General features: G+C 37.2%; 1 protein-coding gene across 1 annotated transcript in view; it reads right to left on the bottom strand.

Annotated features, from left to right (window-relative positions):
- Positions 1 to 12878, bottom strand: part of AIDA (axin interactor, dorsalization associated) — a 34318-nt gene that overhangs the window by 19922 nt on the left and 1518 nt on the right. Inside the window, exon 2 of the mRNA XM_036097627.2 lies at positions 5316 to 5385. Within this exon, the coding sequence (XP_035953520.1) occupies positions 5316 to 5385 (70 nt within the window). The remainder of the gene's footprint in view (positions 1 to 5315; positions 5386 to 12878) is intronic.

Genomic DNA, 12878 nt, shown 5'->3' on the forward strand with positions numbered 1-12878 from the left:
AATAAAGAGGAGGAGACCCACAGAAGAAATACCTGTAAGAATAGGCAGCTGAATCAGGCCCATCGACATTTTTAAGTCCTTCCAAAAATAGGGCATTTCTTACGTTTTTATTAGGAATAAATCCAGACCATAAAAGTGAAGTATTTACGTACAATACTTGCAATGCCTTCACCACAAAACATTCTTGGGAAAAAATGACATGTTTTTTCTACACGTACTGATCACTTGCAGAAGTTTAGTAAATTGGATTTTCACTTTCTTCATAAGATAAACGAGGAGCAAAGAGGTGTAACAGGTACCGGCCTGGCCCCTGGTACGCAGGCTAGTGGGCACTATGCAATTATCTTACCGACAGTCAACAGCTGGTAAAGCCAACTCCAGCCACTCCTGAGTAAGACAGGACCCTTGGCCAAGGAACAAGTAACACTCTCTATCTCCACAATCTGTAAAAATTCCTTTTAATCCCAATATCACAGTTTAGAAAATACCCTATTTTATTCTGAAATTTTACATTTAAAGATTACATTTAAATTTAGTAACTTCAAAAGGACTCATCTGTTTATTTACTCTCTCAAATAGCTACTGCATAAGAACCAGCAATAGTCTTTTCTACATAAAATCTAATATCCCCACTGTTGTTTAAATATACCACTCAACTATGACAAAACTAGGTGATTTAAATATATATAAATAAAATTTATATATGTTTTATTTGTATGTATGTATAAAAACATAAATATATAATAATAAAGTAATGGCTAACAGCTACTGAGTACTCACATCTCCTAAGTGAGTTATAAGCATTAATTCATGTAATCCTCATTATAACCCTGAGTTAGAGACAATCATTTTACTGAAGAGACGTTAAGCAACTTGCCCTAGACACCCATGTCTTCTATACATATAATAGTGATACGTACAATAAAGTGATATACTTATTTTAATACCATTTGGCCATACTTTTTAGGTTCTTTTAAAAATGCTTTTTAAAAAGGATTCTGTATTAAGTGAGATGTATCAATGAGTAAGTCTTCAGAAATATTAACTCTCTTTCTTTCATTTACTATAAAATCCATTTGATTTGAGACTGTTAACATTTAAGGAAAATGCAGTTTAACAATTACGATTCCACTAATAACCTATTTTAAATTTAAACATTTCTGCAAGTTAAGCAGAAGGAATAGCTTTTTACACAGAATCTACTGAACTATGGCAAAATACCAATAGGCATTATTCATAACTACTTTAAGGGACCACACCCAACATCAGTATTAAAAGGGAGCGAAACACTATCATTTTCAGCTGCAGCAATGACTTTTAAAACATGCAGCATTTATTGATGTCAAAATCAAGTGCCTGCTACTGTAACCGTGTCACCTTTCTTAGAAACAAATGGTTAGGAAAAATGATTAAGCAGTACCAGGTCACTTGTGTCCACATATTAAATACTGACTATTAACTAAGGTACATTAAGACTAAGCACTGAAGGTAAATGAAGTTTAGTTTTAAAAAATTTAAATTATTAGCACCTCATTCAAATTAACTGCTCATGCTTAATATGGTACAGAAATGGAAAATGTTCTCGTTTTTAGAATACTGGCTATTTTGTCATTGGTAGGGAAATTAATAAAAAGAGCAGCTAAGGAAAAGATGGGAAAAAAAACAAAGAGCCAAGTTAATTTTGCTAAAACACATTCAATTTACATAAGGAAAAAATCGAAAAAATACATATAAAGTAGTACCGTCTCAATCCAGACTTAATTTTTTGATTTAAATAGCCAGTCATCTACCCTCTAGCCAGGGGGAGGCTGGGGTAGGAGAAAGAGGGGAAGGTGGAGGAGACAGTGGAAAGGGGGAACCTATAAAATATAAAACAAGCGCATAGTGCTGGAACTCTCATTACTACCAAACTCGATTCAAAACAGGGAAAAACTTTCTAAGCATCATGAGACAGGATGTTCTCTTCTGTCCAGAAACTTACATGAGAAAATCTACGACACCAAAGTAGGGAATTTAATGGAATGAAAGCTTTTGGCAGCTATTCTTTGGCTACTAAACTCAGTTGTTATAATGACAAAACTATTGAGGATTGAAATGAGAGCTAAGTCAACTAATCATGAGGGAGGATCAAATAAGAACCCTAAACTTTCTCATTTTCCAACAGAAATCTTTGAGAATATTATGAATAGCAAATCCATGTGAAGATTTTTTTAAATCACCGATTAATAAAGTTTAGAGAGATCAGTAATTCTGCTCTAGAGTTTAGATTTAAAATAAATACTGCGAAGATGTGTATGTTTTCTCAAAAATTAGTATTTCTCTGATCTTAAATAGTTAAATATGGATAAATATCAATAACCTAAGACCCAACAAAGCATTTATTCATCAACTATTTTTCAAAGCTTATTGTGAGCAAGACAGTAAAAAGCTTCATAAAGAAATATTGGTTGGTTTTTAAGAAAATTTTTAGAAGTCCCACAAACTATGAATGGTTAGCATAATTCTAAGATTTGTCACCGTTACAAAAACACTGAGAATAGCAAAAGCGTAAAAAATATAATTCAAAATAGAAAACATAAAGAACAGTTTTGCTTAGAATAATAGAAGGCATATTCTGTGTTTTTCCTCTTTTGAGGAAAACGCAACTGAGTTTCTTCTCCTTTGGCTTATGTGCCAGATCTGGCATTCAATTAATTTTGCAGACCTAACAGTTGGTTTCGAAATCTCCCATAACATGTTCTTTGGAACACTAGACCCAATGAAGTGTTCTATAAAGGGGGGGTGCCTCCAAAAGCAAACAAATTTAAGAAACACTCCATTACCCAAAGTCTTTTAAAAAATTCAACACACACATTAGCATATTAAAAGCCCTGACAAGTCACAAACTCCCTGTTCAAATAACATCTATTAATTTTTCAGAGCCAGTGTTCCCCCAGATCACATCTGGGAAGCCTTTGTTTCCTAATCATTAACTTGGAGCCTCTTGTGTGACGTTCAAAAATAAGGTCTGTATGTCAGTATGGGTTTTTTTGGCCCATTGTGAATGTTTCAGTTGTATTTTTAAAGAAAATTAAATTTGTAAATGCATACAACTTGCCTTAGGTTCCTAATGTAGTACAGAATGATTTGGGGGTCCTTCTCTGAGCCCAAGGAATTAGGCAGGCAGGTACACAAGTGGCAGCCACAGGTGCCCCTTAGGCAGGTATTATAAATAACAAATCCCTCCGAAATCAGGCCTCCAGGGAAGGAGGAGGTACAGAAAACTTCAAAGGTATGAGTCATTAGAAGATGTAGGGATATCTTCTAAGATCATTTAGGGTTATCTAATCCCTCATCTCATACATAAGGAAATAAGGGCCGGGGACAGAGCCCAGATTCAAGACCAAGTCCAGATCTCAGGCTTTTCCTCTAGGTCATGCTGCCTCCCAGGCCTTATGGGAGTGTAAGACTTGTGGGTCTGTGTAAAGTGAAAAAAAGGCAGCTAAGGAACAGCTATAAATTAAAAGATAAAGAGCATTATCGAACATCAGCTTCAGCCTTAGAAAGTTAAAGAAAATTAAGAAAAAGTTTATTTTTTCTTGATGGTTTAATCATTGTATGAAAAAGCTCATTTCTTGATGGCATTTTAAAAAACTGTGCTTTGTTTTAGGTCAACTCACCTACTATTTGAGGTCATGTTGCTCATAGGCCCTATACCTAAGCAAGAGGTGCTGGTGACAAAGCATATAAGGAAGGCAAGGCAAATAGGTGATTAAAGTATTGAGGAGGGGTGGTCATGAAACTTTTTAAAAATTCCCTAAGCTTTCATCTGTTTCCATATTCATAACACACTCTGTTAGCTATTAATTTGCATACTCAAATATTTGAGATTGTTTCGAAATTAATTTTGTGATGTCAGCTGATCACTTCCTAATCAATTCCTAGAGTTTACAAATCTTATAGAGGTGATAAAGCATATAGTCTTTGTTCCTTTCCTCAAGCAAACCAATCATTTCTTCTGTGGTAATTATTTTCCTGGACTCAAATCCTAAATTTCCTAAATCTACTGCATACATTAACAATTGTAAAGGAAAAAAGAAAAATGCACCTCTAAATTGTAGTGATGTTTTCTTTTCTAAATACAAAAAAAGTACAGTAGAGGATGTAGATACTAAGTATTTTTAAAATGCAAATATCCTGACTTGTGTAAAAAATATAGCTAATCCTAATCTTTAGAGTTTTTATCTGTTCAAACGCCTATAAGTAAGAGTCAAATGAATATAGGCAAAAGGACTAAAATAAATTTTAGGCTTACTTAAAACACGTGCAGAAAACCACTCCCACCACTTGTACAGAAAAATGATTAATAAGAACAAATTAAGTCACTACAGTTTTCACAGTGTCTTTTCTTAAGAGATGAGGGAACAACTGACACAGTAATTTTTTTTCATTATCTACAAGATTAAAATTTGACTTAACACTAGATACTCTGAGCCAGGAAAAAATGGGAATTGTTTCTTCCTGTTTCTTCTCACTCTTTGAAAGCAAAGCTTCTTAAAGTATCCATCCCACTTTTTATAATCTCTAAAAGTCCAGGGCATTGACTCAACACATTAAAATCTTAATTCAAGAGCACCACTGAGACATTTTGCAACCTTATGCATTTATTTTGCTGATGGATTCTTATGCCAAATTCTTGACTTGAACAATTTTTTAAAAATTATTATTTTAGGGGCGCCTGGGTGGCTCAGTTGCTTGCTCATCTGCCTTTGGCTCGGGTCATGATTCCAGGGTCCTGGGATAGAGCCCCATATCAGGCTCCTTGCTCAGCGGAAAGCCTGCTTCTCCCTCTCCCTCTGCCTGACACTCCCCTTACTTGTGCTGTCAAATAAATAAAATCTTAAAAATAAATAAAATTATTATTTTACTATTAATTTTTTTCAGTGATGGCTTTTTTTTTTTTTTTCTTTTGGCTTTGTGTTTGTTTTGAGAGGAGGAAGAAGGGGTTAAGAAAATTCAGAGTTAAATAAGTACTGAAGTTGGACAAAATCACTCACAGTCAAACTTCAGCCTCTGGAATCTACCCCTCTCCCAACCAGAGTGTAGACAGTCTCCACTAAAGTTAAAGTCTAAATGGCTGAGTCGAGAAATTCATCAAGTGAGAAAGTCACTAAGTAGTAAATCATCTCTCAGCGGTCACTTTATGTTCCCCAATGCATAATCAGTGTCATTCTTTGTACTCAAGTATAACATTCTGTTGTTTTTGCTTAATGGCTTGAAAGACAGAATCCTTTTCATTTGGAATCTGATAATATGTAGATATTATTTTATAGTACCTTTTGTTCTTCTGTGAATTCAGAATTATTGTGTTGAGCTTGGGCCTCTTTTTGTAGATGTCTTGCTAATCTGTAAGAAGAAAAAAACATATTCTTTAGAATTGAAGGAAAGCAAACTATCCCAAGTGCAACAAGGTGAAATAATTTAAATCTTTTTTTATTTTTTTTAAAGATTTTATTTATTTATTTGACAGAGACAGAGACAGTGAGAGAGGGAACACAAGCAGGGGGAGTGGGAGAGGGAGAAGCAGGCTGCCTGCCGCGCAGAGAGCCCGATGTAGGGCTCAATCCCAGGACTCTGGGACCAGGACCCGAGCCGAAGGCAGATACTTAATGACTGAGCCACCCAGGCACCCCTAATTTAAATCTTTTAAAAAACAGGGGCGCCTGGGTGGCTCAGTTGGTTAAGCGACTGCCTTTGGCTCAGGTCATGATCCTGGAGTCCCGGGATCGAGTCCCACGTCAGGCTCCCTGCTCAGCGGGGGGTCTGCTTCTCTCTCTGACCCTCTTCCCTCTCATGCTCTCTGTCTCTCATTCTCTCTCTCAAATGAATAAATAAAATCTTAAAATAAATAAATAAATAAATCTTTTAAAAAACAATGAAGTACAATAATATTTTGCTGTGTTTTCAAAGTATAAATCTACATTATCTTTAGAATCAGACTCTATACAATAACAATTAAAATAAGATACAATACTTGGGGCACCTGGGTGGCTCAGTCGGTTAAGCGTCTGCCTTCGGCTCAGGTCATGATCCCAGGGTCCTGGAATCGAGCCCCGCATCGGGCTCCCTGCTCCGCGGGAAGCCTGCTTCTCCCTCTCCCACTCCCCCTGCTTGTGTTCCCTCTCTCGCTCTCTCTGTCAAATAAATAAATCTTTAAAAAAAAAAAAAAAAAAAGATACAATACTTTTTTTTTTTACCATTGCACTGGGACAAATTTCAGCTCTAGGCAGTAAAAACAGAATCTTAGAGCTGGAAAGAATCTCAAATGGCAACTAATCCAACTTTCTTTAGTATGCATGAATTTCTTCTTTAACAAGCCAATAAGCAGTTGTCCAGATTTTGCTTAAACACTTCCAGGGAGCACCAGTAATAGTACCAGCCAGAGACACGTTATCAGTCTATCATTAATCTGCTGATAAGATTAGTCCAAATAACAGCCATGACAAAATGATAAGTCTATTAAATTATGCTTTTCAAAACATTTTTTCATGAAAAATAAAATCCTCCACCGATCAGACATGAAAATCATCGTTTGCCCAATTATCATTCTTAAAAATAGCAGCTAGGCCTTGGATGAGTTTTCAAGGATGGATCTGTGTTACTAGCCCAAACTCAACAGTAAGGATCCAAAGCTCTTTTTTTTTTTTTTAAGATTTTATTTATTTTGACAGAGAAAGAGAGCGCGCACATGCACAAGCAGGGGGAGAGGCAGAGGCAGAAGCAGGCTCCCCACTGAGCAAGGAGCTGGATGCGGGACTTGATCCCAGGACCCTGGGATCATGACCTGAGCTGAATGCAGGCACTTAACCGACTGAGCCAAGCAGGCATCCCCAAAGCTCTTTCTGAGACAACAAAAACTAAAAGATTGACTGTTACAATGAAACATTAAAAGGACAAATAACTCAATTTTAAAATGGGAAAAGAATATGAACATCTGTTTTAAAGACTTATTTATTTATTTTAGAGAGCGTGAGCAAGCGTGAACAGGGGGAGGGGCATGGGGGGGGAAGCAGACTCCCCGCTGAGCATGGAGCCTGACTCAGGGCTCAGTCTCACAACCGTGAGATCATGACCTGAGCCGAAACCAAGAGTCGGACGCTTAACCGACTGAGGCACAAAGAGGTCCCTTGAACATTTTTCCAAAGATATAAAAATGGTCAATAAGCGCATGAATATCATATCATTAGTCATTAGGGAAATACAAATCAAAACCACAATGAGATACCACCTCATACCCACTAGGATGGGTACAATTTCTAAAAAGAGAGAGAAAAAAAATAATGGTGTTGGGAAGGATATGGAAAATTTGGAACCTTCATACAGTGCTGGTAGGAATGTAAAATGATGCAGTTGCTGTGGAAAACAGTTTGGCAGTTCCTCAAAAGTTAAACATAGAGTTACCATACATATAACCCAGCAATTTCAAAATTCTAGGTATAGTCCAAGAACTAAAAACATGCTCACACAAAAAAACCTGTACACGAATGTTCACAGCAGCAGCATTATGCATAATAGCCCAAAATGGAAAACACCCATAATGTCTATCAACTGCAGAATGGATAAACAAAATGTGGTGCATCCATTCAATGAAAGAGGATTTGGCCGCAAAGAAGAAGATTGATACATGCTACAACATGGATGAACCTCAAAAACATTACGCTAAATGAAAGAAGTCAGATGAAAAAAAAAAAATCACATATGATTCTATTTACACAAAATGTCCAGAATGGATAAATCCATAGAGACAGCAGATTTGTGGTTGCCAGGGGCTGGGGTAAGGAAGGAATTGAGAGTGACTGGTATCAGGTATGGGGCTTGACGGTGATGCAAATGTTCTGAAATGAGATGGTGGTGATGGTTGCATAACACTGTGAATATACTAGAACGACCAAACTGTACAACTTCACAGTGCAAAATTTTATGTTATGTGGCATTTATCCCAATTTTTAGAAATTTGTGTGTGGGGGGGGAAAGACCCCAAAGAATCAAGAGATTCTTTGGTGAAACATTTTGTAACTGGGAAAAGAATTTAAAACCGTAATTCTCAAGCATACTATACTATCCTGGGAGGGGAATGGAAGCAAGAATGCAAAGGGTAGCAAGTGTTAGATTTCCTACCAAGCTCACTGCAAAAGACAGTTCACAGAGTTTCCAAAAAAAGTCTTAGATGAGAGTTCTATTCTATGCAATCATGTCTTTAAAGATCAGGTGTAAAGTTCATTATATTTGATGGCCTCCATCCAATCTATGAAAGGTATGCAACCTCCTTATCATAAAATAAGAAAACTCCTACATAAAATCATTGACATTTGCAAGGAATCACTCCACTATGTTATTTAAACTGTTTCCATCCATTTATTTATTTTACCTCAAAGGCAGAAACCCCCTAATATTATCCTATGATGTCATTTAGAGACCCACTCTTTGTGGATTCTATACAGTAGACAGCACAAATAGAAACAGACATAGGGGCGCCTGGGTGGCTCAGTTGTTAAGCGTCTGCCTTCAGCTCAGGTCATGATCCCGGAGTCCTGGGATCGAGCCCCGCATCAGGCTCCCTGCTCCGCGGGAAGCCTGCTTCTCCCTCTCTCACTCCCCCTGCCTGTGTTCCCTCTCTCGCGGTCTCTCTCTGTCAAATAAATAAATAAAATCTTAAAAAAAAAAAAGAAAGAAACAGACATAGCCATTATCCTTGTCCTTGCTCTGCAGTTGGTTTCTAAGTCTTGCCAGCCTACCACTTATATGAATTTCTCTTTTAGGAATTAGTCTATCTTTAATGATGTCAACTACATATCCATAATCTCAGGGAAGTTATAATGTGGCACAGTTTCTCTATTTGAAGAGTTGTACACATAATATGCTAATAGTGACCGTTAACTTAAGCAGGGTCACTGTCAGAAGAAAAGGGTAGCTCTAAACTGCTCAAATGCTAATAATCAACAGACAAGGATGTTAAATTCAAACAGAATCCTGCTTTTAAAAATTAGGCCACAGACTGGGAGGAAATATTTGCAAATCATATATGTGATAAAGGGCCTGTATCCAGAATATATAAAGAACCCTTATAAACTCAATAGGTAAAAGACAAACAACTCAATTAAAAAATGGGCAAAAGATTTGAATAGACATCTCCCAAACCAGATTTACAGAGGGAAAATAAGCATCATAAGAAGATGCTCAGCATCATTAGTCATAAGAGAAAGGCAAATTAAAACTACAGTGAACTACACTATATACCTACTAGAATGGCTATAATAGAAAAGACAATGACAAGTGCCATCAAGATGGAGAACAGTAATTCTGAAACACTGCTGATAGAAATGTAAAACTGTATAGCCCCTCTGGACAATATGTCAGTTTCCTTCAAAAAGTACACATAAATTTACCACATTAACCAGAAATTCCACTCTTTGATATCTACCCAAAAAAAAAAAAAAAAAAAAAAAATATATATATATATATATATATGTGTGTGTACACAAAGACTTACATGTGAATGTTCCCAACAGCATTACTGATAACAGTAAAAAAGTAGGAACAACTCAAATGCCCCTTAACTAGTGAAAGGATACACAAATGTGGTCTATCCATACAATGTAATGCTATTCAGCAGTAAAAAAGGAACAAAGTACCGATATACGTTCAACATGGATGAACCTCAAACACATGCTAAATCCAAGAAGTCACATACAAAAGATCACATTTTATATGATTCCGTTTACATGAAATGTCCAGAAAAGACAAAATCTTTAGACAGAATGTAGATTAGCGGTTGCCTGGGGCTGGAGCAGGAATATGGAGTGATTGCAAATGGGCACAAAGGAGCTTTGTGGGGTGATGGAAAGGTTATAAAATTTGATTGTAGTGATGGTTGTACAACTTGGTAAATTTACTAAAAAATCACTGGACTGTACATGTAAAATGGGTGAATTCCATGGTATGTAAGTTATACGATTTTAAAAACTTTTTTAAAGACCTGGGTAAAAAAAAATTAAATTTCTAAATCCATAAATGACTGCACCATTTTAAGACAAAGTGAGACATGATTTTGTCCATCGAGGGAAAATCCACATGCTCTGGATATCAGATGAGCAGCTAAAAGAGTTGACATTCTATTAGGAAAGGTGAGAAACCTCTCAAATATTCTCTAGAGAATAATCTCACCTTACAAGGATGCCTACAAGTCAAACAGCACTATTCTCAAGAGGGAGTTTATACTTTAAACACATAAACAAGTGACTGAAAGAAACCCCACAATCCACAACAGAAATTAGTGCTTCTCAAACTATCTGTAGTGAAGGACTAGCTTCTTTCCCCAATCTGTTCCAAGCTAACACTTCTTTAAAATATAATAAAAACGCTCATGAAGATGTCAAATCTTAAATCTCAATTCCTTTATCTCATTGCAGACCAGTACCCATCTGTGGACCTACTCTGAGTAGCAATGATCAAGGCATAATAAAGATGATTGAGAGCAAGTATTACTCAGTCTTCAAACTCATTCATTTAACAAGTATTTATTGAGCACCCATGTGCTAGATTAATCCCTTAGCATTGATCCTGTGAAATATTTGATTCTGAGCAACAGAGTCCATACCATTCTACCAGAAGTTTGGGGTCGTGTATCCCCAGGTTGCTGAAAGAGGTGGCCTGCTTCATGGAATTGTTTTTAATTAACCATGTACATTTTGGCTAGCAATCCTAGTTTTGACATATTCGTTTAAACCTTCCAACAGCACTTTAATATCAACTCAATGCTCCCCACAGCATACTTCTGAATCCATATTCATTCAAAAGAATACAACATATAATTACTAAACAATTATTTAATAACAGCCTAGCATCACTAGGACACTAAGTATATAGTAAAGAATAAGACAACACCTCCAACTCTGCCCTCTCAGAGTTTACATTCAAGTGGGGAGAGAGACAATAAACCAAATGAATATGTAAAATATATTTTATTTTATTATTATTTTTTAAAGATTTTATTTATCTGACAGAGAGAGACACAGTGAGAGAGGGAACACAAGCAGGGGGAGTGGGAGAGGAAGAAGCAGGCTTCCCGCCGAGCAGGGAGCTGGATGTGGGGCTCGATCCCAGGACCCTGGGATCATGAACTGAGCCGAAGGCAGGTGCTTAACGACTAAGCCACCCAGGTGCCCCAATATATTGTATTTTAGATGATGATAAATACTATGGAAAAAAAATTAAGCAGGATTTGGGAGGGGGGCATTTAGGATGTGCAAGACTGAGGTAGAGGGAGTTGGGGTGGATAACAGGTTTCACAATTTTAAATAAGGTAGCCAGAAAGGACCTCATTGAGAAGATAATATCTGAACAAAGACCTGAAGGAGGTGACCAAGCGATCCAAGCAGATGAGAGAAGAATGTTCCAGAAAAAGTACAAAAGCCCTAAGGCAGAAGCACGCTCCTGGAAACAGCAAGCAGTGTGGTAGCACATACTCTGATTTCATACTTCTGTAATAGCAAAACCCAATTACTTTAAAATCCTCCATTAGGTTGCCTGGGTGGCTCAGTCGTTAAGCGTCTGCCTTCGGCTCAGGTCATGATCCCAGGGTCCTGAGATCGAGTCCCACATCAGGATCCTTGCTCCGCGGGAAGCCTGCTTCTCTCTCTCCCACTCCCCCTGCTTGTGTTCCCTCTCTTGCTGTGTCTCTCTCTGTCAAATAAATAAATAAAATCTTAAAAAAATAAAATCCTCCATTAGACTCTCAGGGCTTTGAGGGTGGGAATCAAATCTTATACATCTTTACATCCCCTGTTCTTGTCGTCGTTGAAAAACAAGATTGTTTAAGCTATTAGTATTCTTACATTGTGATGGTACAAACATGTTTCTTTCCTCCCCAATATCCCCTCTCCCATAAATTCGCTGTGTTGCAAGACCATAAAGTCCCTGCTGCCTACCCAATTAGAAATGCCAATTATCCTAGACTCTTCCTCCTTCACTCTCAACATCCAGTCACTAAATGCTGTCCATTCTTTTTTACACTATTAGTGGCCCCCAAATGGTCTCCTTTTCCGCAGCCTTTCCTTCCAAAGAGATAACTGCAATAAAAAAAGACAGTTTGTCTTCATTTTTTAATATATTAATTTTAAATTCAACCTCATTTTATATGTAGCCTATGTGTTTACAAAATTTAAGCCAATCATTACTCCTCCGATTTGACACTGGCAGTTTTTATAATTTGAGAACTTCTCTGAATTATGAAGTTCAAAGGTTAGTACTGTGGTCCAACAACAGATTTGTATGTGGCTATTACTCTCATTGAGATGTTTCTCGAAATTCCAGCGAAACAGCTTGCATACTCAATTTTCCTTTGTAATTTCAATTGGACATGGTATTCTTCACTTTCCATTGTGAAGTCTGCTACTGAGTGTCAACAGCTGCTAAGTCCCACCGCATCACAAGTGAAGGCAGCTTTAAATCTCTGGGTATGCGATTCTAGTTAACTCGAAGAATGAGTACACACAGGTGCTAACTGGCTACAGTCTGGTTATGTTCCCTGGTAACGAAGGAAACCTTCTCATTTGTCCAATTCACTTACACAAGGCACATTAAATAAAGTGTCTTAAGCACTATGTAGTAGAGCAGTCAGGATTTGGAGTTAAAAAAAAAAAAATCCCAGATTTCAGTGGTAGTTTTAGGACCCCCGTTAATCTGTTTAACCTGAGCTTCCGTTTCCTCATTTTGTAAAATGAGAGTAATGTTCTCACTAAGTAGTTGCAGGAGCAAGGGAAATCAAGTGAAGATGCAAGACAGACGCTAGGACTTGTTATGCTTGGCAACACGGCCCAGAGCACGGTTGTTTCCAGGGC

Source organism: Halichoerus grypus, chromosome 7, assembly GCF_964656455.1.
Source record: "Halichoerus grypus chromosome 7, mHalGry1.hap1.1, whole genome shotgun sequence".
Lineage (NCBI taxonomy): Eukaryota > Metazoa > Chordata > Mammalia > Carnivora > Phocidae > Halichoerus > Halichoerus grypus.